The sequence below is a fragment of the Nansenia antarctica genome (genome assembly GCF_963989245.1).
Source record: "Nansenia antarctica genome assembly, chromosome: 1".
Classification (NCBI taxonomy): Eukaryota; Metazoa; Chordata; class Actinopteri; order Argentiniformes; family Microstomatidae; genus Nansenia; species Nansenia antarctica.
In genome coordinates, this window is record NC_137674.1 from 114,394,897 (window position 1) to 114,422,573 (window position 27,677).

At 46.9% G+C, this 27,677-nt stretch overlaps 1 protein-coding gene across 1 annotated transcript; it reads right to left on the reverse strand.

The window, feature by feature from the left end:
- Positions 1 to 640: 640 nt before the first annotated feature.
- On the reverse strand, positions 641 to 21,283 carry ctdspl3 (CTD (carboxy-terminal domain, RNA polymerase II, polypeptide A) small phosphatase like 3). Its single transcript, XM_080531401.1, has 12 exons — positions 21,148 to 21,283; positions 20,739 to 21,014; positions 16,183 to 16,327; positions 15,656 to 15,784; positions 15,186 to 15,285; positions 8,956 to 9,067; positions 6,022 to 6,108; positions 5,792 to 5,854; positions 4,737 to 4,816; positions 4,477 to 4,603; positions 2,596 to 2,691; positions 641 to 1,253 (listed from the first exon to the last, which is right to left on the reverse strand). The coding sequence occupies exons 2-12, from the start codon at positions 20,844 to 20,846 to the stop codon at positions 1,188 to 1,190; spliced, it is 1,113 nt and encodes a 370-aa protein (XP_080387527.1). The 5' UTR covers positions 20,847 to 21,014; positions 21,148 to 21,283; the 3' UTR covers positions 641 to 1,187.
- Between the last annotated feature and the right edge of the window lie 6,394 nt (positions 21,284 to 27,677).

Consider the following 27,677-nt stretch of genomic DNA (forward strand, 5'->3'; position numbering starts at 1 on the left):
CTGTTTCAATGGTAAAACAGTAGCCTAATAACCTATGAATTACCTGGAGTTACAAATTGTATTGCATTTTTCCTTAATCGCACCGTTTCTCATGGTAATAATATGCCATATGAACTAAAGCAGCAACCTGGTGACGCTGTTTCACTGTTATTCCCGTCCAGGAGAGTGTTGTTTATTAAGCTACAAGAGGAACCGAAGGTGATCTGAGGAGCTTCAACTTTAGAAAGGCAAAAGAATAGAAACATCGACAATAGCGTCTTTGTGCCCCAACCATATGTGCGGGAAACTGATTTGAGGTGGGGTAGAGTTTCACTGTGGGGTTAGGGTAGAGTTTGACTGCAGGGTTAGGGTAGAGTTTGACTGCAGGGTTAGGGTAGAGTTTGTTTGCCATCGCTGCAGTGAGATGTTTCTATGAAAATAAATATGCTGAGACGGTGATGCTGCGTTATAAGGGTTAGGGTGAGCGGCTCCACCGGGGGGTTAGGGAAGGTGATGCTGCGTTATAAGGGTTAGGGTTTAACCATGATGCTGTGTTATAAGGGTTCGGGTGATGCTGCGTTATAAGGGTTAGGGTTTAACCATCAATGTCATCATTAATAAACACAAATATGAACATTCAGGCAGACAAAGGTTAGCAGTGAAGTCGTTTTATTTTTCATTCATTTACAGATAACGCTGTTACCCTGTTTTGACTTTGTGGGTTAAAAGAAATGGTGTCTCTAAAACAATTGCAGACTATATACATAGCAGCTTTTAAAAAAGGAATCTCCTGTCAATAAATTATAATAATTGTATTTATACAAACAAACATATTTTTCAAGTCCTATAATTAATTACTGTTTCAATATCATTAGGAATTATTATTCTGCAGAGTGAGGCATAACAAGATGGTTCTGGTAATAATCTGCCAACTCATCCATGTTTGAAACGTCCTGCCGGACCAGCAGACCTCCTGTAGCCTTACGGAGATAAACCCAACAGCAGCAGCCTTATAAAACACCACAAACACCAGCTCAACTTTGCTATAGAATTTGGATTAGTTCATGGGAAATAGTTCCTCCAGAATAGAGGTCCAACATTAAGGTGCAGATGAACAGGTTATTAACAGGTTATTAACAGGTTATTAACAGGTTATTAACAGGTTATTAACAGGTTATTAACAGGTTATTAACAGGTTATTAAGTGTCTCAGTGCTCAGACAGCAGCCTGTGGAAGTGATCCGTCCTCCTCTTCAGAACTTCCCGAAAATCATCCTACAAAGAAACAACCAGACAGTAAACACATTAAACACATTAAACACATGTATTAAACCAGACATTAAACACATTAAACACATATTACATGTATTTCTTTAATATGAAATTGGTCCTCATGGTATTCAGAGCATCCATAAAGGTATTACCCACACATACACACATCCACACTCACAGAACAGAAAAGGTAGTAATGACTTTAATATCATGCATTCTGTTGACTCATCCTAGAATCGTCAATATAATCAAATCAAGTGTTTCTGATCCCAGCGTCCACCCCTCCCTCCCTCCACCCCTCCCCTCCCTCCCTCCCTCCACCCCTCCCCTCCCTCCCTCCACCCCTCCCCTCCCCTCCCTCCCTCCACCCCTCCCCTCCCTCCCTCCCTCCACCCCTCCCCTCCACCCCACCCCTCCACCCCTCCCTCCCTCCACCCCTCCCCTCCCCTCCCACTCAGACACTCCCTCCCCCTCCCTTCCCTCCCCTCCCTCCCCTCCCTCCCTCCACCCCTCCCCTCCCACCCCTCCCCTCCCCTCCACCCCACCCCACCACTCCCCTCCCTCCCCTCCCTCCCCTCCACCCCTCCCTCCCTCCCTCCCACTCAGACACTCCCTCCCTCCCTCCCTCCCTCCCTCCCTCCCCTCCCCTCCCCTCCCCTCCCTCCCTCCCCTCCCACTCATAGGGCTTTCACACCGGCAAAGAACCGTGCCGGTTCGCGTTCGCAAACCAAGTCTGGAACCGGCCGGCGCGTTCAGACCGAAGCTCAATTGGTTCGGAACCTGAAAAGTTGGTTCGCAGCGGGCACCAAAAAATAGTGGTTCTCAAGTGAACCAAAAACGCGAACCGTGACGTCGTCAGAGGGTGTGTCATATTCTAGGCTGCAGAGACCAGCAAGGAGGAAGTAGACAACATGTAATCTAATCTAAATCTAATCATTAGTGATCCAAAACAATATCAAAAGTGTCATTATTCTCTTCCTCACATGCTCAGCAAACACACACACGCACACGCGCGCGGACATGCGCGAACGCGAATTTCGTAATGCCAGTAATGGAGCAGCTGATTAGTAAAAGAACGCATATAGAAAGTGTCTTTTGTTTTGTTTCACAGAAAATTTTGTTTATTTCAGATACTGTAGTAGTGGAAGATATTATCCTCTTTTCCAGTGAAATGTTTGTTTATCCCGCCCCTTCATCACCCAGCGTTGATGCCGTGGATGGTTCAGGTTACACTGGTATGAACGCGGGCCCATTCGCCAGACAGCACCAAGGTTCAGAGGTTTGCGAACGCGAACGCGAACCGGCACGGTTCTTTGCCGGTGTGAAAGCCCTATCAGACACTCACGGCTCTGGACAGTTTCTCCAGGTAGGGGATGAGCTTCAGCAGCTCCCTGTCCTCCTCATCCCCAGACCAGCTCGTTATGGGGATGGTGTTCATCAGCTGCAGAACAGAAGGGTCAGGGTCAGAGCTCAGAACAGAAGGGTTAAGGCCAATGCACACAGCGTGCGATTTCTGTTGCGCGTCAACATTCCATTTTGAAGTTTGAATGGAAGTCTATGAGAAAATCGCATCGCAATGCACACGGCCCCGATTTTAATCGCACGGCGAAAATTCGATTCCATTCATGACAACAATGGAAATTATGGAATGTTGACGCGCAACAGAAATCGCACGCTGTGTGCATTGGCCTTTAGGGTCAGAGCTCGTTATGTAACAGAAGGGTCAGAGGTCGTTATGTAACAGAAGGGTCAGAGGTCGTTATGTAACAGAAGGGTCAGAGGTCATTATGGAACAGAAGGGTCAGAGGTCGTTATGTAACAGAAGGGTCAGAGGTCGTTATGTAACAGAAGGGTCAGAGGTCGTTATGGAACAGAAGGGTCAGAGGTCAGAGGTCGTTATGGAACAGAAGGGTCAGAGGTCGTTATGTAACAGAAGGGTCAGAGGTCAGAGGTCGTTATGGAACAGAAGGGTCAGAGGTCAGAGGTTGTTATGGAACAGAAGGGTCAGAGGTCGTTATGGAACAGAAGGGTCAGAGGTCAGAGGTCGTTATGGAACAGAAGGGTCAGAGGTCGTTATGGAACAGAAGGGTCAGAGGTCGTTATGGAACAGAAGGGTCAGAGGTCGTTATGTAACAGAAGGGTCAGAGGTCGTTATGGAACAGAAGGGTCAGAGGTCAGAATGTAACAGAAGGGTCAGAGGTCGTTATGTAACAGAAGGGTCAGAGGTCGTTATGGAACAGAAGGGTCAGAGGTCGTTATGTAACAGAAGGGTCAGAGGTCGTTATGGAACAGAAGGGTCAGAGGTCAGAGGTCAGAATGTAACAGAAGGGTCAGAGGTCGTTATGTAACAGAAGGGTCAGAGGTCGTTATGGAACAGAAGGGTCAGAGGTCGTTATGTAACAGAAGGGTCAGAGGTCGTTATGGAACAGAAGGGTCAGAGGTCGTTATGTAACAGAAGGGTCAGAGGTCGTTATGTAACAGAAGGGTCAGAGGTCGTTATGTAACAGAAGGGTCAGAGGTCGTTATGTAACAGAAGGGTCAGAGGTCGTTATGTAACAGAAGGGTCAGAGGTCGTTATGGAACAGAAGGGTTAGGGGTCAGAGGTCGTTATGGAACAGAAGGGTTAGGGGTCAGAGGTCGTTATGGAACAGAAGGGTTAGGGGTCAGAGGTCGTTATGGAACAGAAGGGTTAGGGGTCAGAGCTCGTTATGGGAAGCGTGTTCATCAGCTGCAGGACAGAAGGAAGTTGAAGGAATCTTATTAATCAAAAGACATTTATAATGAAGCGTCTAACAGGGCAGCCAGCCAGACTCAGGTGGTAGGGGTAGGGGGTAGTTACTAACGTGGTAGGGGTAGGTGTGGGGAGCGCTGTGGTAGGGGTAGGGGGTAGTTACTAACGTGGTAGGGGTAGGTGTGTTACTCAGGTGGTAGGGGTAGGGGGTAGTTACTAACGTGGTAGGGGTAGGTGTGTTACTCAGGTGGTAGGGGTAGGGGGTAGTTACTAACGTGGTAGGGGTAGGTGTGGGGAGCGTTGTGGTAGGGGTAGGGGGTAGTTACTAACGTGGTAGGGGTAGGTGTGGGGAGCGCTGTGGTAGGGGTAGGGGGTAGTTACTAACGTGGCAGGGGTAGGTGTGGGGAGCGTTGTGGTAGGGGTAGGGGGTAGTTACTAACGTGGTAGGGGTAGGTGTGGGGAGCGCTGTGGTAGGGGTAGGGGGTAGTTACTAACGTGGTAGGGGTAGGTGTGGGGAGCGTTGTCCAGCACCACGGTCTTGGCCAGGTCTCTCTGCAGGACGCCCAGGTCCTTCACATAGTGACCCAGGACACAGCTGCAGTCCTCCTGGTACAGACGGTTCCTAGGTGAGGGTGAGAGAAGAGAGAATCATCAGTTACACATGTTAAACTCCACCTAAACACATTCATTCACTCATTCATTCACTCACTCATTCACTCACTCACTCATTCATTCATTCATTCAATCAATCTCACCGAAACAGCTTCCTCTTCTGGTCCATGATGTCCAGGATCTTCTCTGCATATTCCTTCTTAGCCGACGTATAAACAAACATCTAGAACAGAGACACAGGTAACTGACCACTGTGAGGCCGGGACATGACAAACACACCAGACTACCAGACATGCTTCATTACCTAACCCTAACCCAGACATGCTTCATTTGGGATCTGAACTGCTCCGTAAACACGTGTCATGTTTCACCTGGACATAATGCACTGCTCCGTAAACACGTGTCATGTTTCACCTGGACATAATGCAGTAACATGTTTCACCTGGACATAATGCAGTAACATGATTCACCTGGACATAATGCAGTAACATGATTCACCTGGACATAATGCAGTAACATGATTCACCTGGACATAATGCAGTAACATGATTCACCTGGACATAATGCAGTAACATGATTCACCTGGACATAATGCAGTAACATGTTTCACCTGGACATAATGCAGTAACATGTTTCACCTGGACATAATGCAGTAACATGTTTCACCTGGACATAATGCAGTAACATGTTTCACCTGGACATAATGCAGTAACATGTTTCACCTGGACATAATGCAGTAACATGTTTCACCTGGACATAATGCAGTAACATGTTTCACCTGGACATAATGCAGTAACATGTTTCACCTGGACATAATGCAGTAACATGTTTCACCTGGACATAATGCAGTAACATGTTTCACCTGGACATAATGCAGTAACATGTTTCACCTGGACATAATGCAGTAACATGTTTCACCTGGACATAATGCAGTAACAGGAAGCTTTTCATCAAATCTAATCAAATAGAAGGCTGAATAGACAGGGCAGACATAAACACACTGCTGAGGGAAATACATCTGCTACCAGAGGATTAAACATGTTAATGTTTAACACCAATATAGAAATCTACTTATATATATACAGTAGTATGTATTCATTAATAGGTTTACTATGGGGTAAGAGTAGCAGAAGTAGCATATTGAGACACTAGTCTATATCAGTATATCAACACTTTAGAAGTAAACTAAGAGCTGTACCTCAAAGACCTTGGCCATGGCCTGCAGGAACTCCTTCACATGTGGTCGTAGGATCATGTAGCCCTGTTGGTAAACACAAGTACAGCAGACTGTACAAACATTTCAATAACCGCCAGACTTAAGCAATCAAAATGAATTCAAATGAAATAAACACTCATCACACACTGGCCAAGACAGGATTGGACATTTAAAAGCAAAAGCATGAAAAGAAGCAGCGTTGACGTACTCACCTTGTATTCATGATCCTGGAAGGACGTGTGGAAGGTGTACTCTGCACCCTCGATCACGTTGAGAGAGCTGAACATGAGCGTTTCATCCTGTCGCACACAGAGATCACATGAATATGGCATGTCGTGACGTTAGAATTATAAGGTTCTCCATTTTTGGTCAAAATTGTTTTTGTTTTTTTACATAATCTGATCCATTAGGTGTTTATTAATGCCTGTGTGGTGTTATTTTTAAAAGGTTGACATTTCTTTGTTAGTAATTAATAAAATACAAAGGTTCCATCTCACAAAACATAATGGAATGTAAAAACTTTGACGCTCAATATCTCTGAACTGCCCTAAACGGAGATAGAACCTTATCATTCTAAACAGAGATAGAACCTTATCATTCTAAACAGAGATAGAACCTTATCATTCTAAACGGAGATAGAACCTTATCATTCGAAACGGAGACAGAACCGTATCATTCTAAACGGAGATAGAACCTTATCATTCTAAACCAGTGGTTCTCAACCTTTTTTGGGCCAGCGCCCCCCTGTCCATTATCCAGGTCTCTTACCGCCTCCCATCAAAAAAATTAGGCTTTTTTTCTTCCCTGAATATTAATGTTGACTAATATTCTGTGTTATATCATTTAAAAAGCATGTCACTGAATGCCAAATAATGGATTTGATTTAACTGGGCAGTTGGAATATCATTATCATTAGTTTACCAGAGAGCAGAAAAGCCATGTGAATGTGAATAAAAATGCTGTTTATGAGTGTTAAACAAACTCAGACAACATCAGAGAATACAAACAGACTGTTTTATGATGCTAATATTTATTAATTTTTTATTAGACTTTGTTAACACAGTTCCAAAGTTCAGAGCACTGCGCTCTGGGACCGCTCAGAGATGGGTGCTCTGACTGAAAAGACGGTTTGCCCGAGCGAACTGACCGTTTACGAATGTACCTGTAATAACACTGCTGACAGCTGATCAATCGCAAGCAGAGTAGTGGTTTCCTATAGCAACAAAAGACGCTGACAGCTGTTCGGAGTGCTTATGTGTTCGTTTCCAGGGCATCACATGAGGAGCAACATATCACTAAAAAGCGATCGTATATTTTAGTTTGTAAACGTTAAGACGAACACATCGCAATGCTAACCTCAGAATGGCACTAGGGATAACATCCACAACAACACTTAACAGTAATACATTTATGTAATATACTGTGATGAACCTGCGAGGGGAGGGGACATTCGTAGCTGATTTCTCCAGGTTAGATTATTGGTAAGCGACAGAGAACTTTCCGGACTGGTTTATTACAATATACGATCGCTTTTTTGAGATAGGTTGTTCCTGCTGTGATGTTCTGGTATGGTGGTATGGTATTAGCACTCATTTTAACTAAATTAAATAAGCTGTATTGAAAGGAAGCGAACGAAGCAAACGCATAAGCGCTGAGGGTAGTGTGTATACGCGGGGAGGGAGTATTTGGCACGACAGGCTTACGTCACCGGCGGGGACATGGACTGAGTATCAAAACTAACATAAGAAATATTCTCTCTCGCTTATAGCCAACAATTACAATGAGCCTACAAACTGAAACACATGTCACTCAAGCATAGCCTACAAGGAAAACACTCATAGAAATTAAACAAGACCGTAAATTAAACAACACCTTATCGCTGTTAGATGAGCAACACAAATTAAATAGCCTATTCCTCATAAATCTTCGCCAACTGGCTAAATCCAAAGACAATCAACTATTTACAGTTATATAGCCTATTCCACTCCTATCCGTGTTCATTTGCGGGTGCTATGCAAGAAAAGGATGGCAAGGGTTGAAATATGACATTACAGATGGGATGAACCCGGGTTCTTTCTATCGTAGACTAGCATAGTATTGCAATTTCTGCACTGTACATGAACTGTCAAGATTCTTCTACAATGCAGCTTACCCAGACACATTGGAAACTATCAAAAGCTCTGCCTTTGCTAGCTGAGTTTTTAGCTTCATCTTCTTGTTGACACTCTCACTTTAAAAAAATGTGGGCGCTGCGCTACGTGTGTCTGCGTCACAGATCCCGGCCAAGTTCTGAGCTCTGCGCTCTGGGAGCGCTCAGAGATGGGTGCTCTGACTGAAAAGACGGTTTGTCCGAGCGAAATGACCGTTCGTGCATTTACGAACGTACCCGTAATAACACTGCTGACAGCTGTTTTTCATGAGAAAAATACTTAATGCGCGAACGCCCCCCAAGAACACCTCAACTCCCCCCTTTTTAAAATATCTGTTCCAGCGCCCCCCGATGTTGTCTGAACGCCCCCGTTGAGAAACGATGTTCTAAACGGAGATAGAACCTTATCATTCTAAACGGAGATAGAACCTTATCATTCTAAACGGAGATAGAACCTTATCATTCTAAACGGAGATAGAACCTTATCATTCTAAACGGAGATAGAACCTTATCATTCTAAACAGAGATAGAACCTTATCATTCTAAACGGAGATAGAACCTTATCATTCTAAGCTCACGATGTGTCAAAACATTTCTACCTCCAGGTGTTTTCTATATCAAATGGATTCAACACAGTTGTTAACTTGCTGGTAGAATATTTGAACTCCTTTCAATGTTTGAAGTCATAGAGTTACTATCAAGGTTATACTATTGATGTATTACTATTAACCATGCAAAATATGAGGTAAAACCCTCTTAACTAAGAGAATGAATATGCATGAATATATATAAACACCCTAAAGGAGAGGCACACCCATTTTGTTTTGGATTTATCTACAAAGAACTCCTACACACCTACACACCTACCATACCACCTACACAACACATACACACACCTACACACCTACACAACACATACACACCTACACTCCTACACACCTACCAGACCACCTACACACCTACACACCCCTACACACCTACACACCTACACACTCACCAGGTCCAGCACCAGGGTGGCCTCCGGTGAGCTGCGGGTCTTGGGGGGGATGTCCCGGGCGCAGGCTTTAGGCTGCTTAGACTTGGATGGAATGTTCTGGATGAAAGTGAAGCTGGAGAAAACAACAAAAATGCAAAGAGTTATGAACTCTCTTTTTTAGGGCATTTCTGCTTCATGGGGATAGAGACAGTAGAGAGAGAGAGGAGGGATGACAGGAAGGATGGGTGAGAGAGAGGAGGGAGGACAGGAAGGATGGGTGAGAGAGAGAGAGAGAGAGGAGGGACGACAGGAAGGATGGGTGAGAGAGAGAGAGGAGGGATGACAGGAAGGATGGGTGAGAGAGAGAGAGGAGGGATGACAGGAAGGATGGGTGAGAGAGAGAGAGGAGGATAGAGACAGTAGAGACTGACAGGAAGGATGGGTGAGAGAGAGAGAGGAGGATAGAGACAGTAGAGATTGACAGGAAGGATGGGTGAGAGAGAGGAGGATGGAGACAGTAGAGATTGACAGGAAGGATGGGTGAGAGAGAGAGAGGAGGATAGAGACAGTAGAGACTGACAGGAAGGATGGGTGAGAGAGAGGAGGGATGACAGGAAGGATGGGTGAGAGAGAGGAGGGATGACAGGAAGGATGGGTGAGAGAGAGAGAGGAGGATAGAGACAGTAGAGAGAGAGAGGAGGATAGAGACAGTAGAGATTGACAGGAAGGATGGGTGAGAGAGAGAGAGGAGGATAGAGACAGTAGAGATTGACAGGAAGGATGGGTGAGAGAGAGAGAGGAGGATAGAGACAGTAGAGATTGACAGGAAGGATGGGTGAGAGAGAGAGAGGAGGGATGACAGGAAGGATGGGTGAGAGAGAGAGAGGAGGATAGAGACAGTAGAGATTGACAGGAAGGATGGGTGAGAGAGAGAGAGGAGGGATGACAGGAAGGATGGGTGAGAGAGAGAGAGAGAGAGGAGGGATGACAGGAGGGATGGGTGAGAGAGAGAGGAGGGATGACAGGAAGGATGGGTGAGAGAGAGAGAGGAGGGATGACAGGATGGATGGGTGAGAGAGAGAGAGGAGGGATGACAGGATGGATGGGTGAGAGAGAGAGAGGAGGGATGACAGGAAGGATGGGTGAGAGAGAGAGAGAGAGAGGAGGGATGACAGGAAGGATGGGTGAGAGAGAGAGAGAGAGAGGAGGGATGACAGGAAGGATGGGTGAGAGAGAGGAGGGATGACAGGAAGGATGGGTGAGAGAGAGAGGAGGGATGACAGGAAGGATGGGTGAGAGAGAGAGAGGAGGGATGACAGGAAGGATGGGTGAGAGAGAGAGAGAGAGGAGGGATGACAGGAAGGATGGGTGAGAGAGAGAGGAGGGATGACAGGAAGGATGGGTGAGAGAGAGAGAGAGAGGAGGGATGACAGGAGGGATGGGTGAGAGAGAGAGGAGGGACGACAGGAAGGATGGGTGAGAGAGAGAGAGGAGGGATGACAGGAAGGATGGGTGAGAGAGAGAGGAGGGATGACAGGAAGGATGGGTGAGAGAGATGAGGGATGACAGGAAGGATGGGTGAGAGAGAGAGAGGAGGGATGACAGGAAGGATGGGTGAGAGAGAGAGAGGAGGGATGACAGGAAGGATGGGTGAGAGAGAGAGAGAGGAGGATAGAGACAGTAGAGACTGACAGGAAGGATGGGTGAGAGAGAGAGAGGAGGATAGAGACAGTAGAGACTGACAGGAAGGATGGGTGAGAGAGAGAGAGGAGGATAGAGACAGTAGAGATTGACAGGATGGATGGGTGAGAGAGAGAGAGAGGAGGGATGACAGGAGGGATGGGTGAGAGAGAGAGGAGGGATGACAGGAAGGATGGGTGAGAGAGATGAGGGATGACAGGAAGGATGGGTGAGAGAGAGAGAGGAGGGATGACAGGAAGGATGGGTGAGAGAGAGAGAGGAGGGATGACAGGAAGGATGGGTGAGAGAGAGAGAGAGGAGGATAGAGACAGTAGAGACTGACAGGAAGGATGGGTGAGAGAGAGAGAGGAGGATAGAGACAGTAGAGACTGACAGGAAGGATGGGTGAGAGAGAGAGAGGAGGATAGAGACAGTAGAGATTGACAGGAAGGATGGGTGAGAGAGAGAGAGGAGGGAGGACAGGAGGGATGGGTGAGAGAGAGAGAGAGAGGAGGGAGGACAGGAAGGATGGGTGAGAGAGAGAGAGGAGGGATGACAGGAGGGATGGGTGAGAGAGAGAGAGAGAGGAGGGATGACAGGATGGATGGGTGAGAGAGAGAGGAGGGACGACAGGAAGGATGGGTGAGAGAGAGGAGGGATGACAGGAAGGATGGGTGAGAGAGAGGAGGGATGACAGGAGGGATGGGTGAGAGAGAGAGGAGGGATGACAGGAAGGATGGGTGAGAGAGAGAGAGAGAGGAGGGATGACAGGAAGGATGGGTGAGAGAGAGAGAGGAGGGATGACAGGAAGGATGGGTGAGAGAGAGAGAGAGAGGAGGGATGACAGGATGGATGGGTGAGAGAGAGAGAGGAGGGATGACAGGAGGGATGGGTGAGAGAGAGAGAGGAGGGATGACAGGAAGGATGGGTGAGAGAGAGAGAGAGGAGGATAGAGACAGTAGAGATTGACAGGAAGGATGGGTGAGAGAGAGAGGAGGATAGAGACAGTAGAGATTGACAGGAAGGATGGGTGAGAGAGAGAGAGGAGGATAGAGACAGTAGAGATTGACAGGAAGGATGGGTGAGAGAGAGAGAGAGGAGGATAGAGACAGTAGAGATTGACAGGAAGGATGGGTGAGAGAGAGAGAGAGGAGGATAGAGACAGTAGAGATTGACAGGATGGATGGGTGAGAGAGAGAGAGGAGGGATGACAGGAAGGATGGGTGAGAGAGAGAGAGGAGGATAGAGACAGTAGAGATTGACAGGAAGGATGGGTGAGAGAGAGAGAGGAGGGATGACAGGAAGGATGGGTGAGAGAGAGAGAGGAGGATAGAGACAGTAGAGATTGACAGGAAGGATGGGTGAGAGAGAGAGAGGAGGATAGAGACAGTAGAGATTGACAGGAAGGATGGGTGAGAGAGAGAGAGGAGGGATGACAGGAAGGATGGGTGAGAGAGAGAGAGAGAGAGGAGGGATGACAGGAGGGATGGGTGAGAGAGAGAGGAGGGATGACAGGAAGGATGGGTGAGAGAGAGAGAGGAGGGATGACAGGATGGATGGGTGAGAGAGAGAGAGGAGGGATGACAGGATGGATGGGTGAGAGAGAGAGAGGAGGGATGACAGGAAGGATGGGTGAGAGAGAGAGAGAGAGAGGAGGGATGACAGGAAGGATGGGTGAGAGAGAGAGAGAGAGAGGAGGGATGACAGGAAGGATGGGTGAGAGAGAGGAGGGATGACAGGAAGGATGGGTGAGAGAGAGAGGGGAGGGATGACAGGAAGGATGGGTGAGAGAGAGAGAGGAGGGATGACAGGAAGGATGGGTGAGAGAGAGAGAGAGAGGAGGGATGACAGGAAGGATGGGTGAGAGAGAGAGGAGGGATGACAGGAAGGATGGGTGAGAGAGAGAGAGAGGAGGGATGACAGGAGGGATGGGTGAGAGAGAGAGGAGGGACGACAGGAAGGATGGGTGAGAGAGAGAGAGGAGGGATGACAGGAAGGATGGGTGAGAGAGAGAGAGGAGGGATGACAGGAAGGATGGGTGAGAGAGAGAGGAGGGATGACAGGAAGGATGGGTGAGAGAGAGGAGGGATGACAGGAAGGATGGGTGAGAGAGATGAGGGATGACAGGAAGGATGGGTGAGAGAGAGAGAGGAGGGATGACAGGAAGGATGGGTGAGAGAGAGAGAGGAGGGATGACAGGAAGGATGGGTGAGAGAGAGAGAGAGGAGGATAGAGACAGTAGAGACTGACAGGAAGGATGGGTGAGAGAGAGAGAGGAGGATAGAGACAGTAGAGACTGACAGGAAGGATGGGTGAGAGAGAGAGAGGAGGATAGAGACAGTAGAGATTGACAGGATGGATGGGTGAGAGAGAGAGAGAGGAGGGATGACAGGAGGGATGGGTGAGAGAGAGAGGAGGGATGACAGGAAGGATGGGTGAGAGAGATGAGGGATGACAGGAAGGATGGGTGAGAGAGAGAGAGGAGGGATGACAGGAAGGATGGGTGAGAGAGAGAGAGGAGGGATGACAGGAAGGATGGGTGAGAGAGAGAGAGAGAGGAGGATAGAGACAGTAGAGACTGACAGGAAGGATGGGTGAGAGAGAGAGAGGAGGATAGAGACAGTAGAGACTGACAGGAAGGATGGGTGAGAGAGAGAGAGGAGGATAGAGACAGTAGAGATTGACAGGAGGGATGGGAGAGAGAGAGGAGGGACGACAGGAAGGATGGGTGAGAGAGAGAGGAGGGATGACAGGAAGGATGGGTGAGAGAGATGAGGGATGACAGGAAGGATGGGTGAGAGAGAGAGAGGAGGGATGACAGGAAGGATGGGTGAGAGAGAGAGAGGAGGGATGACAGGAAGGATGGGTGAGAGAGAGAGAGGAGGGATGACAGGAAGGATGGGTGAGAGAGAGACAGTAGGGATGACAGGAAGGATGGGTGAGAGAGAGACAGTAGAGATTGACAGGAGGGATGGGTGAGAGAGAGAGGAGGGAGGACAGGAAGGATGGGTGAGAGAGAGAGGAGGGAGGACAGGAAGGATGGGTGAGAGAGAGAGGAGGGAGGACAGGAAGGATGGGTGAGAGAGAGAGGAGGGAGGACAGGAAGGATGGGTGAGAGAGAGAGGAGGGAGGACAGGAAGGATGGGTGAGAGAGAGAGGAGGGAGGACAGGAAGGATGGGTGAGAGAGAGGAGGGATGACAGGATGGATGGGTGAGAGAGAGAGGAGGGATGACAGGAATGATGGGTGAGAGAGAGGAGGGATGACAGGAAGGATGGGTGAGAGAGAGAGAGAGGAGGGAGGACAGGAAGGATGGGTGAGAGAGAGGAGGGATGACAGGAAGGATGGGTGAGAGAGAGGAGGGATGACAGGAAGGATGGGTGAGAGAGAGGAGGGATGACAGGAAGGATGGGTGAGAGAGAGGAGGGATGACAGGAAGGATGGGTGAGAGAGAGGAGGGATGACAGGAAGGATGGGTGAGAGAGAGGAGGGATGACAGGAAGGATGGGTGAGAGAGAGGAGGGATGACAGGATGGATGGGTGAGAGAGAGGAGGGATGACAGGATGGATGGGTGAGAGAGAGAGATGAGGGATGACAGGAAGGATGGGTGAGAGAGAGGAGGGATGACAGGAAGGATGAGTGAGAGAGAGGAGGGATGACAGGATGGATGGGTGAGAGAGATGAGGGATGACAGGAAGGATGGGTGAGAGAGAGAGGAGGGATGACAGGAAGGATGGGTGAGAGAGAGGAGGGATGACAGGAAGGATGGGTGAGAGAGAGAGATGAGGGATGACAGGAAGGGTGAGAGAGAGAGATGAGGGATGACAGGAAGGATGGGTGAGAGAGAGGAGGGAGGGCATGCAGGATGTTGATGGCTGGAATCGAACCAGGGACCTTGAGATTATGCGCTGTGCGTGTCAGTGTGCGACGCCCCTGAGCCCCCTGGGTAATGTCTTTAAAATCTAAACCAGCGAGTAGGAGAACCGGTCTGGGCAGCAGGCTTGTTCACACTTAGTTTCACCCTCTCCTTGTTTAAAAAACAACAACATCCTCTTCTTTAAAAAACATGTTTTCGATTCTAAATGCATTTAACTAATAAAGAAACAACCCGAAGGGTAGATGGTACATTGATAATACTGGATTAATACCAGAGGTCCTATCAGCATCTGATGGGTTTACTTATGATGACTGCTGTAGTTGATTCACTTACTTAGACAAAAATGTATTCATTTTAATTCGCTTTGGATACAGGTGTTAATGCTAAATGACTTAAAAATCGTATTTTATTTCGTGAAAAAACAGTCAATGTAAATAGGATACAATTATTTTTTTAATACAGCCAGAAAGACCTACTACAGCACAACAAGACCACACAGACAACACAACATAACTACTCAGGGTTAAAGACCTGTTACAGCACAACAAGACAAGGAGGAGAACACAACAGAACTAGACCAGTACAAGACCACACACACAACACAACAGAACTAGACCAGTACAAGACCACACAGACAACACAACAGAACTAGACCAGTACAAGGCCACACAGACATCACAACAGAACTACTCACGGGTCAAAGCCTTCGTCATGGTCTTCCTCTCCGGCCAGCAGGCCAAACACACTGGTCTCTGGGCTGCTCATCACCACGTCACTGCTGGGGGTTCTCGAATCTCAATAGAAGAAAACAGCTTTTCATTAAAATGAATAATAGGACTCATTCACACTGAACAACACTGTGGTGACCCAGCACGGCGACAGCTCTGTCTGCGCTGAGGTCAGTCCTCAGTCCTCAGAGTGACAATTCATGACAAGAAATCTTTGTGGGTCTATAGTCTGTATGGTTAAATGCCAGGCGGCAGAGCAGAGTAACAGTTGACTACCAGACGTCTGATCGTGGCAAAGCAAATATTGGCTCACTCAACTTTCCTGCAAATGTTACGGTGAACAACTATGAAATGGATATACATTTCTATTTATTTATAGATGTTTTAAAATAGAAATCTAAAAGCAAAGAAAATCTCTGTGATGTGCTGCTCTTACTTTCCTTGGTGGGGGTGAGGAAGCGCACGGCGGGGGAGTAGAGGTGTCGCAACGCGGCGTTGCGGGGGGAGGAGGGGTCCAGGTCCGACAGCACCCGGGGGCGCCGGGCGTTAACGGGGGTCTTGAAGTCTGGAGAGAAGAACACCTCAATATCAACACAGCACACACCTCCTACACACACAGCACACACCTCCTACACACACACAGCACACACCTCCTACACACACACAGCACACACCTCCTACACACACACAGCACACACCCCCTACACACACAGCACACACCTCCTACACACACACAGCACACACCCCCTACACACACACAGCACACACCTCCTACACACACACAGCACACACCTCCTACACACACACACAGCACATACGCCCTGTACACACACACAGCACACACCTCCTACACACACACAGCACACACCCCCTACACACACACACAGCACACACCTCCTATACACACACAGCACACACCTCCTACACACACACAGCACACACACTCCAGTCAGACATCTTTACCTTCACGGTCTGCAAACGCTGGTGGCCTCTTCCTTCCCCGGCCTCGTAGAACAGGGCACCTGGTAGCCGTGGGAACATCACTATCATCATCATCATCATCATCACCGTCTGGTGACTGGCAATGTGGTCCTGTTCTCTCTTCATCCTATGAACACAAACCATTTCATCTCTTTAAAAATGAGCTGAACATGTGGTGGTCTGGGGTGGTCTAGCACCATGGCCTGGGGTGGTCCAGTGGTCTAGCACCATGGCCTGGGGTGGTCCAGTGGTGTAGCACCATGGCCTGGGGTGGTCCAGTGGTCTAGCACCATGGCCTGGGGTGGTCCAGTGGTCTAGCACCATGGCCTGGGGTGGTCCAGTGGTCTAGCACCATGGCCTGGGGTGGTCTAGTGGTCTAGTGGTCTAGCACCGTGGCCTGGGGTGGTCTAGTGGTCTAGCACCATGGCCTGGGGTGGTCTAGTGGTCTAGCACCATGGCCTGGGGTGGTCCAGTGGTCTAGCACCATGGCCTGGGGAGGTCCAGTGGTCTAGCACCGTGGCCTGGGGTGGTCTAGTGGTCTAGCACCATGGCCTGGGGTGGTCTAGTGGTCTAGCACCGTGGCCTGGGGTGGTCTAGTGGTCTAGCACCATGGCCTGGGGTGGTCTAGTGGTCTAGCACCATGGCCTGGGGTGGTCCAGTGGTCTAGCACCGTGGCCTGGGGTGATCCAGTGGTCTAGCACCGTGGCCTGGGGTGGTCTAGTGGTCTAGCACCGTGGCCTGGGGTGGTCCAGTTGTCTAGCACCATGACCTGGGGTGGTCCAGTGGTCTAGCACCGTGGCCTGGGGTGGTCCAGTGGTCCAGCACCGTGGTCTACAGTGCACACATATGCCCATGTCGGCATGGGTTCGAATCCGACCCTGCTGACATGCCCTCTCTCTCCCCCTCCTTCTCCTTACTTTCCTGTCTGTCGTCACCACATCTGTCCAATGGAGTGGGACTGCCCTACTCAGAAAACAATCACCTTTAAAACATCAGCTGACTCCAGCCTCGCCCCTCGGCTGACTCCAGCCTCGCCCCTCGGCTGACTCCAGCCTCGCCCCTCGGCTGACTCCAGCCTCGCCCCTCGGCTGACTCCAGCCTCGCCCCTCGGCTGACTCCAGCCTTGCCCTCGGCTGACTCCAGCCTTGCCCTCGGCTGACTCCAGCCTTGCCCTCAGCTGACTCCAGCCTTGCCCTCGGCTGACTCCAGCCTTGCCCTCAGCTGACTCCAGCCTTGCACCTCATCAGAAGGATTTGGAGTTGCCACAGCTGACTCCAGCCTTGCACCTCATCAGAAGGATTTGGAGTTGCCACAGCTGACTCCAGCCTTGCCCTCAGCTGACTCCAGCCTTGCCCTCAGCTGACTCCAGCCTTGCCCTCAGCTGACTCCAGCCTTGCCCTCAGCTGACTCCAGCCTTGCCCTCAGCTGACTCCAGCCTTGCCCTCGGCTGACTCCAGCCTTGCCCTCAGCTGACTCCAGCCTTGCCCTCGGCTGACTCCAGCCTTGCCCTCGGCTGACTCCAGCCTTGCCCTCAGCTGACTCCAGCCTTGCCCTCAGCTGACTCCAGCCTTGCCCTCGGCTGACTCCAGCCTTGCCCTCAGCTGACTCCAGCCTTGCCCTCAGCTGACTCCAGCCTTGCCCTCAGCTGACTCCAGCCTTGCCCTCAGCTGACTCCAGCCTTGCCCTCAGCTGACTCCAGCCTTGCCCTCAGCTGACTCCAGCCTTGCCCGAAGGGGGCCTGGTTATTACCAACTACACAGTGTGCTTGTTGCATCTTTACCGACACTTGCAATATAGTTCGCCAAACAAAAGCATGCATGCACATAAGAAATGCAAAATACCACTGATGGTCTGTAGCTAGGGGGCATAATCCACTCATATCGAATATGAAACAACACTGATGACAGGAAACTACGGTGAAAGATGACAGACATCGTTTAAGAGTTTCATCATTAAGCACCACAACAGGGTTAGGCTACGTGGAGAGCTAGGAGTGCAGCCTAACGGCCAAGCTCCACCATGGCCATCGAGCGTTGCGTCTAATGTGCGTTGCGTCCAAAATTGGGATCAAATGCATTGTAATCAATGAAAGGTGCTCCACCTGCTGCGTAGCGTCACGTCAGCGTTGCGTCCGATGGCTGCGTCCAAAGTAGACTTTCAAAAAAGTTTGATTTTTGACGGTGGATGGACGCAGACGTGGGGCGCCCACGTGGGGCGTCAATCACCGCACCTGTGGTGAACTCTTGTTGCAGGAATGGATACTCTATGTATCAGATGAATAAACGGTGGTATGATCATCATCTGACATGTCTGGAGTTTAGAATGATAAGGTTCTATCTCCGTTTAGAATGATAAGGTTCTAAATCAACACAAGGCACTTAGCCCTAAATGCCTCCAGGGAGACAGTCCCTCTAATCTACCATTGTAACTCTCTCTGGATGAAAGCGTCTGCTAAATGGTTACGGGTGTTTCAGCTGCAGGGTTACGGGTGTTCCAGAGTGTTTCAGAGTGTTCCAGGGTGTTCCAGGTTGTTTCAGGGTGTTCCCGGGTGTTTCAGGGTGTTCCAGGGGTGTTCCAGATGTAGGCGTGTCAGCCTGAGGAATTTGGGAATAATATTTTGGATGCATTCTGTTATGCAGCATAATTTAATGCAGACACGTGGCCTTCATCAATGTGAAACCCAGAGTTGTGTAGCCGGTTTATAGCCTAGCTTAACTAGTTTAACGGTGCTCACAGAAGGTGATGACATCATCCCAGCAGCAGAAAGGCTGTGTGCCACAGGGACAATGTAGAACAGAGACTCCATGTCTTCATAACAAGTGTGTGAATAAACCTCGTGCTCCGTTCACAGGCGTCACTCCATCACTGTTCTCTCAGAGCGGTGCTAGATGGCAGACATGTTTACCCGTGTAGTGTGACCTCTACTGGCCAAACATGGTACTGCTCGTGCTTGTAGGGACGTGCTTTGAGGAGAACTCTATCCAGGAGGGGTAGATTATAATAATCCACCAACAGTTTTACATTTACATTCTTGGCACTTAGCAGACGCCGTTATCCAAAGCGATTTACATCAAATACATTTGACTAAGTAAGCGAATCATCTGCCCACCAGTGACAGCAGGAGAAAGTCATCTAAGTTCTGGCCAGGGGGCATTTACCAGTCGTATGTTGTTGTTTTTTAAAAGTAGAGAAACTGTACAGTCTACGTGATGTGAAAAAGAGACACAGGGTGTCAAAACAAAACCACAGTTGGTACAGCCTTGTACACAGTAGAGTTAGAGCAGTGTTTCCCAACCCTCTCCTCGGGGCGCCCCAGCCGCTCCACATATTTGATCTGTTCCACCACCAGCACACCTGATTCAACTAATTATGCAATTATGGTTTGTACTTGATTAGTTGAATCAGGTGTGCTGGTGGTGGAACAGATCAAATATGTGGAGCGGCTGGGGCGCCCAGAGGAGAGGGTTGGGAAACACTGGGTTAGAGGAACAGACGTATCTGCACATGCGCCTTCACCTTCAGCCTCACGGTCACCGTTGCCAGATGGGATTGTCCATTTCCAGCCTAACCACGGTCTAAAAACCGCTAAATCCACCAAAAAAACAGCCCAAAACCGATAGTCAGAAAACCGCTAGTTACTACTGGGCAGGTGCTCATCTCTTAACCCTAAACTGCACTTTTTTTTTTTTAACTGCACATTGTATGTAGCTACTAGGGTTGTGTGTTTTAACTTCACGCATTTTGTAACTTTCAGGCACTGACATTTTGATACCACCTAAATGCTGTTTATCTATGTATCTATCTATCTACTGTATGTATGCAGCCCAACCGCCCATATGCTTTTTTCCGGCCCAGTGATCAAGAGTAACACGCCCCCATCTGGCAACCCTGCTCACGCCAAAACCCTGCGAGACAAAACAAACACACCAGACTAACAGAATTAAACAAACACACCAGACTAACAGAATTAACTCCTCCGACGAAGAACATTTTCTCCCAAAGTTGGCAACCCTGGCACATAGCTGTAGCTGTTGAAGCGTGTTAGTTTTTAAAGGCATTAAGATCTGATGAACACAGACACAGTTATATCCCAACAAGTCATGTGGCAGAAACTGTCTGGGAACACGGTGTTCAAATAACAACTGTGAAGCGACGTGGTAAAGATGTGGTAAAGGGTTAGGGTTATGTTAGGGTTATGTAACCCTATTGTGGTAAAGGTTCCGGCTAGATGGGACTAGTTAGTAAATCAAATGAAATCAAAAAACAAATCCTCCTGAGAAAAAGAGGAAGTTCCTTTAAATAAACTGAAGTTATTTTTGGGGGCATAAAAGGGACAGGGTTTTCATTGGCGGTCTTTGCGCATGCGCGGTTTATAATCGATTATTGTGTTTGTCAGTTGAGTCAGCTGAGCGGGCCGCCGGGGCGGAGCGGGCTGGTAGAGTTTGTAGAGTTTTCTCGATAAACGAAGTGTTTACATAAGTATTCAGAGGTTCACAGGTGGTGTTTTATATTCTACTGAAAGCTTCTCTGAGACTCACCTGCTGAACGGGTGTGTGTGTCCGGGCCTGGGAGCTGGGTCTGCGGGGGGTCTGACCCGGGGTCTGACCCGGGGTCAGCTCAGCAATGCTCCTGTTCCTCAGTCTCATATCTTCACCTTATGTATATAAATATATATATATATATATATATAGGGTTAGGGTTATAGATATATATATATATGTATATATGTTATGTGTGGTTCCAGCACAGAAGAACAGTTGATCCTCAAGGAGAAACACGCGTCTGGTTTAATCACACCGGCTGGATGTCAGAGCCTGAAAGTTACAAAATGCGTGAAGTTAAAACTCACACACTGGTAGCTACATACAATGTCACCGTGTATAGATAGATATGTATGTATATATGTTAGAGTACAGAGTATTATGTATATGTATATGTATATATCACCTTATGTCACCGTGAGGTCCCAGCTGAGAAGAAGAACAGTTGTTATCCTGGAGGAGAAACGCGCGGCTGGTTTAATCAGAGTATGAGTTTAATGAGTATGAGAGATGTATCTATCTGTGTTTGATCTCACCGGCTGGTTTAAATGTCGCCAGTCCCTTCTCTTTCCTTCTCTTTGGCTGCGCTCGTATGTTCGCCCTGAGAACGCCGGAGCGCACACTGCGTCCGACGTCACAAAGGCACCGAGTAATTTGATTGGACAAGAGGCATTCCGTGAGTGCTGATCAGATGTCCAGAGCGTGTTTTACGAACGCACCCTTTAAATCTCTCCGGGTGTTGTTCCACGGCGGGGCGGGGCTCCACAACGGATAGAACAACATCCGGTATTACATATATCTACATCCTGTATCCAGTAACACGCATGTTGGATTGTCATTTTATTATTATTATTATTATTATTATTATTTGTATCATGTTTACAGTTTAAACTTTGTATTATTATTTAATTCTTGAATAGCTTAGTATGGCAGTTATACAAAACATTTGGGTCTATTTTAAATTACACATCTACTCACGGCATGTTATTTATTTCAAACACCAGCCAGGGAACTCCTGTCTTTAAAAGCTTTTTCAAAGCTGACATTTCTTTTTGTATACAGTACAGGCCAAAAGTTTGGACACACCTTCTCATTCACTCATTCAATTGAAATAAGCCAGTGGCTTTCTTGGGTTTTTATCCTGTTAGTTGACCTTGTATGTAATATGTACTTTCATGTACCTACTTCTGCAAATCTTCTAATAACGTTTTCAATCAATCAATTCAATGCGTTTACTTTATTTTCATGACTATTTGGTACATTGTAGATTCTCACTGAAGGCATCAAAACTATGAATGAACACATAGGAATTATGTATTTATGAATGAATGAATGAATGGTCTTTATTGTCATTGCTATAGTACAGGTACCAAACAACGAAATTTAGGAGGGGTGGCTCCCCCGGTGCTAGGAAAGAAAAAAAAAAGAAAAAAAAACACAAGAAGGGAAGGAGCTAGTTTACATAAATAAATAAAGGCTATGTACACTATCCACTATACTATACTGTACAGATAGACGACTAGGGTTGTCATATTGCACATAGTGTTATTGCACATTCATTTGAAGTGTCGCAGTTTGCAGGCTTGAAATGTACATATTTGTGCCTCAGCACTACACCTGATTTTTTTTCAGTCCAGCAGCTGCCATCAATCCGTCCAGACTGTCCAGGGCCCAGAACCTAGGTCTTTGCTGTGTTCAGGGCCTGGATGGCCCTGGGGTAGAAGCTGTGCTTCAGTCTGTTTGTCCTTGCGGCCATGGTCCTGTACCGCCTTTTCGAGGGCAGCCGGGTAAAGTGTTCGTACCCAGGGTGGGTTGGGTCTCTGGAGATCTTGGAGGCCTTCCTGAGACAGCGTGTGTTGTACAGCTCTTCCAGAGAGGGGAGGGGGGCGCCGGTGATCTTCTGGGCTGTTCTCACGACTCTCTGTAGCGCATTTCTCTCCGCGGTTGTGCAGCTGGAGAACCAGTTGCAGATGCCGTAGGTGAGGATGCTCTCCACTGCGCCGCGGTAGAAGGTCACCAGTATCTCCTGCTTGTTGTGTTCCTTCCTGAGGACTCTCAGGATGTAGAGCCGCTGTTGTGCCTTCTTGATGGTGGCTGTTGTGTTGTTCTTCCAGGACTTTTTCCTCCTGAAGTCCACAATGATTTCCTGGGTCTTTGACTTGTTCAGCAGCAGGTTGTTAACCTTGCACAGCTTGCTCAGTTGCTCTACCTCATCCCTGTACGCCGCCTCGTCCCCCCCCGAGATGCAGCCCACCACGGTGGTGTCGTCTGCAAACTTTACGATGGAGTTGCTGGGGTGGACGGGGGTGAAGTCGTAGGTGTAGAGGTTGTAGAGGATGGGGCTTAGCATGCAGCCCTGGGGGGACCCAGTGCTGAGTCTGAGGGCTGTGGAGGTGTGGGGGCCCACCCGCACCCTCTGGGGGCGGTCGGTCAGGAAGTCCTTGATCCATGCACATATAGAGTGTGATAGTCCCAGGTCTAGTAGTTTGGTCACTAGCCTGTCTGGAAGGATGGTGTTGAAGGCGGAGCTGAAGTCCACAAAGAGCAGTCTCGCGTAGCTGTTTCCCCTCTCCAGGTGGGAAAGAGTGGCGTGGAGAGTCGTCGCGATGGCGTCCTCTGTGGACCTGTGGGCTCTGTAGGCGAACTGGTATGGATCCAGGTTATACAATACACAATAAAGTGTGAAATAACTCTAAATATGTCTTATATTTTAGATTCCTCAAAGTAGCCACCCTTTGCTTTTTTGTTGTTAATAAAATATATAATAATAATATTAAATATAATATGTGTTAATAATAATATGTTATTATATATATATATATATATTTAATATTATTATTATTATATATTTTATTAACAACAACACATTTTTATTTTATTAACAACAAAAAAGCAAAGGGTGGCTACTTTGAGGAATCTAAAATTTAAGACATATTTAGAGTTATTTCACACTTTATTGTTAAGTACATCATTCCACATGTGTTCATTCATAGTTTTGATGCCTTCAGTGAGAATCTACAATGTAAATAGTCATGAAAATAAAGGAAACACATTGAATGAGAAGGTGTGTCCAAACTTTTGGCCTGTACTGTATGTATATAAAGGGACACAAAAAACAATCTTTCCAAGTTGAACCTAGCCGGATGTCTTCCTCCCGCAGTCCTCTATATGGACAGATGGAAACTTTGTGATGTATCGAAATAAAAATGATTCCACTAAAACACAGTTTGAAGAAAGAGAAAGAGTTTATTTATCGACAGGCTGTATGACATAAAGGTCATAGGACTGCTCAGAGGAGGAGGCCATCCTAAATGTGACCATGCTGAAGCTGTTGACAATATTCAATGTAAGACCAAGTTAATTTGTCCAGAGTATTTTGTCACACATTCATTTTCTCCTGACTGTGGCGGCAAGGAGAGCACTTAAAACGTAAATTTACATTTTGGGGAAAGGAGATGTTTATTGTAAATTCAAAATAGACGTATTCACACAAACACATATTGATTAAATAGGCAAGAATAGTTATTTACCACTCCGAAAACGGTTCAAAACAGTAGAAATAGATTTAGCATTCTAAAAAGCAAGTTGTTGTGGCAGGCAAGTGGCACACAGCCTCACCTCCATGTAGCTAGTTTGGATTTGAGAAAACATCCCATTCAATGAAATAAAAACATCATAGAAATGTCAAGGAAATAGCACACCTACAGACAGACTTAAACATACGTTTGTGTCCATGTCCACGAAGCAGCTAGACTGCAGTGGTATGTTGTCTTAGTAAAAGCTACTAATGTCAAAGAGAGACCCTGTAACACAGCAGAGATAGGAGAGAGAGGAGAGAGGGACAGTGAGAACCCTGTGTGCACACAAGTGTAACTTCGTCCCTAGCAGAGACAAATCTGTAAAACTGGAGGTAGAAGTATATTTATATTTCCTGAGAAGTAGAAGACAAAAGCCTAATTTATACTCTGAATTTCCAAATACATGAAAACAGTAAAGCAGCCATGCCAACCTTTCCTGTCACATTATCATCATCACTATTCCTGTTGCTCTCGATGTCTCTGTCTGCTTGGACCCTAACCCGAACTACAACACAGAAAGAATATAAGTATTATATCATCTGACGCCTTCCAAAGCTATTTCAGAAACTCTATATTTAGTTCTATATAATAATAATAATAATAATATTATATACAGGATCATTCAAATAAGAATTGTCACAGCATAAGGCATCTTGTAATTATAGATGTTTTTTTTTCCATCATTGTATTTTATTTCATCTGTACAAGTGTTGGTCGTCCTGCAACATACAATCCAACAGAAGAGAACTCAGCAGCGAGTCTCTCGTCTTGTAAAGCTGAAAGTTCCCTGATTAGAACGGGTATGAAGGGGACACAATAGAGACCCCAATTGAAATAAGCCAGTGGCTTTCTTGGGTTTTTATCCTGTTAGTTGACCTTGTATGTAATATGTACTTTCATGTACCTACTTCTGCAAATCTTCTAATAAAGTTTTCAATCAATCAATCAAAAAGACCTGTGAGTATGAGTGAGTATCTTCCATGATAAGTCTCCTACACCAATACACTTAAATTACTTGGGATAAAAATAAAAGTATTAATAATAATAATCAGGTTTAATTCCCAAATCTCGGCCTTGCAGAGTCACGTGGAAGGAAAGGGGCGGAGTCACGTGGAAGGAAAGGGGCGGCAAGGACTTGTATGATGATGAGATTCACCTAGACACCACCAGGGGGCAGCAGAGGATGAGATTCACCTAGACCTCCACCAGGGGGCAGCAGAGGATGAGATTCACCTGGACACCACCAGGGGGCAGCAGAGGATGAGATTCACCTAGACACCACCAGGGGGCAGCAGAGGCCGAGCTACAGTGGAGATCAAAGTCATCCTGACAGAAGCCGTCGCATGTTGCCAAAACAAGGATGATCAGTTATGATTAAGGAAAGGTTTTGTTTGTTGTTGAATTGTGTCTGCCGTCATCCATTGCTTCAAGTCATCTTCTATGATTATTGAACAAACCTGAAATCTATGACCAATGTCAAGAGATGCACGGAACAAACTATGATCTTCAAAATAATATATTATACTTCTATATAGTACTTCATAAATGGTACTTTTTAAAAATCGATTTAGTCATTTTGTCAAAGCTTAGTCCTTGAGGTAGAAAAGGGCTTCGATCAGGTCAAATGGATCTGCAGACCTTGAGGTAAACAACGTTGTTGTAACAACATGATTGTCACTAATGTCAAAATGTCCCTGAGGATTCTGAATAAAAAGCTTTGGGTGGGGCGGCACAATACCACAATACCACACTGTGCAGAGAGCCTCAGCTAGTAGCTTTAGTACCGTTGCAGTTCAAATGCAAATATCTCTGAGTACTGCAAATCATGATCTGATCAACATGAACAGACCCTTAGAGAAGAGCAGGTGATCAACATGAACAGACCCTTAGAGAAGGGTTAGGGTCAGAAGCAGGTGAGTGGTTGTTGCTTTATAGACGAGGAGATCAGAAGGTCAATGTGAAGGAGCCACGCTGCTCCACCCCCACCGCCCCTAGCCACAACAGATCTGACTGTCAGACGGTTACCATGACCACAACAACTGGCCCTGACGTGTGTTGTTCACAGAGAGAGGTTGTGTTCCCGAGGGTCTCTAGCCCAGCTTTGCCAGATGAACGATAGAACCTGTGATACATTCCTGCAAAAAACGTAAATAGTTATTTTTGATACAGTAGCATGATTGCATGGAGCAAATGAGAGGGTTACTCTCAAACTTCATATAGGAGTTACTTCACAACAACAACAACAACAACAACAACAACTACAACACACTACAACTTCCAGACCAGTGAGAGAAATGAAGTGTGGACTTGCATTTCAAGGCAAATGAACAAAAGCTTTCCCAGGAAAAAGATAATTCACACAAATCCCTTAAGGAAAATATGAATCTCTATTCCTTCACATATGGAAATAGCCTAACTTATTGTGAATGCCGTAAGCCGCTGCCCGTTTGATTGCAACTATAGTCAGTGTTTTTTGTTTTCTATAATGTTTTGGGGGATATTGTGAGACAAGCTACAGGATGACGGATCCTTCATGGCAGGTTTGAATGCGAGACGCTGGGAGTCAAACTGCACTGGAAGATGAACAACGTCTGATGAGAATGCAGTGACCCTGGTAACCCTGTGATGTCATAATAGTTTATGAAGGCGTAGTAGCTTTGCTTTGTTTAGATTTCCAGCCACAATGTCGACATTTAAGATAGAAGCTTCATTAATAATCAGTGTAGAGGTCAGAGGTCGTTTAATACACTGAAAAAAAAACTGAAACAAAGAAAAGAAAAGCAAGAGAATTGCCTAAAATGCACAAGGGTTCTGCACATTGAGACCCAGCATGCATTGCAACATTTGTTACTGCAAGAACTTCATTCAAGCAGGACAAGGCCAATAACTCTGTGAGGATAAATGACTCAATCAGTTTTATACCCTAACCCTATATACTGTATTATACTGTACCTACGAGGCGGATATCTGCATACTAAGTGAAGTACTGTACATTCACTTGTTATTCAGGGCTGCAGACCTTCAGATGCTGTAGGTAAGTGTACCTGTAGGTAAGTGTACCTGTAGGTAAGTGTACCTGTAGGTAAGTGTACCTAATCTACCGTAGAGGACCATTGTTTCACTGTGGCCGTGGGAATAGAAAGGCTTTGTGTGAGGTTCAGTTAGGTGCAATCTCTGACAGCTAAAGTCCAAAAGGTGGTTTCACATTTTCATTGTCTTTGCATATTTCCTTTAGTTTAAAAAGGTGTTTTTTAAAAAAATGAGATTTCATTAGGTTACAGAGATACAATACACCTGCTAAATGGTTGATGAACAAAAAATACTTCAGGTTCTAAACATTAAAGTTTGACGGACCAAA

What these genes read in the sequence shown, in the direction of transcription:
- ctdspl3 (XM_080531401.1), bottom strand. Translation starts at nt 20,846, where the DNA reads ATGAGACTGAGGAACAGGAGCATTGCTGAGCTGACCCCGGGTCAGACC. An exon ending in CCTCACCCCCACCAAGGAAA is followed by an intron (nt 15,286 to 15,655) that starts GTAAGAGCAGCA and finishes TCTTCTATTGAG; the next exon opens with ATTCGAGAACCCCCAGCAGT. An exon ending in CATGACGAAGGCTTTGACCC is followed by an intron (nt 9,068 to 15,185) that starts GTGAGTAGTTCT and finishes TGTTTTCTCCAG; the next exon opens with CTTCACTTTCATCCAGAACA.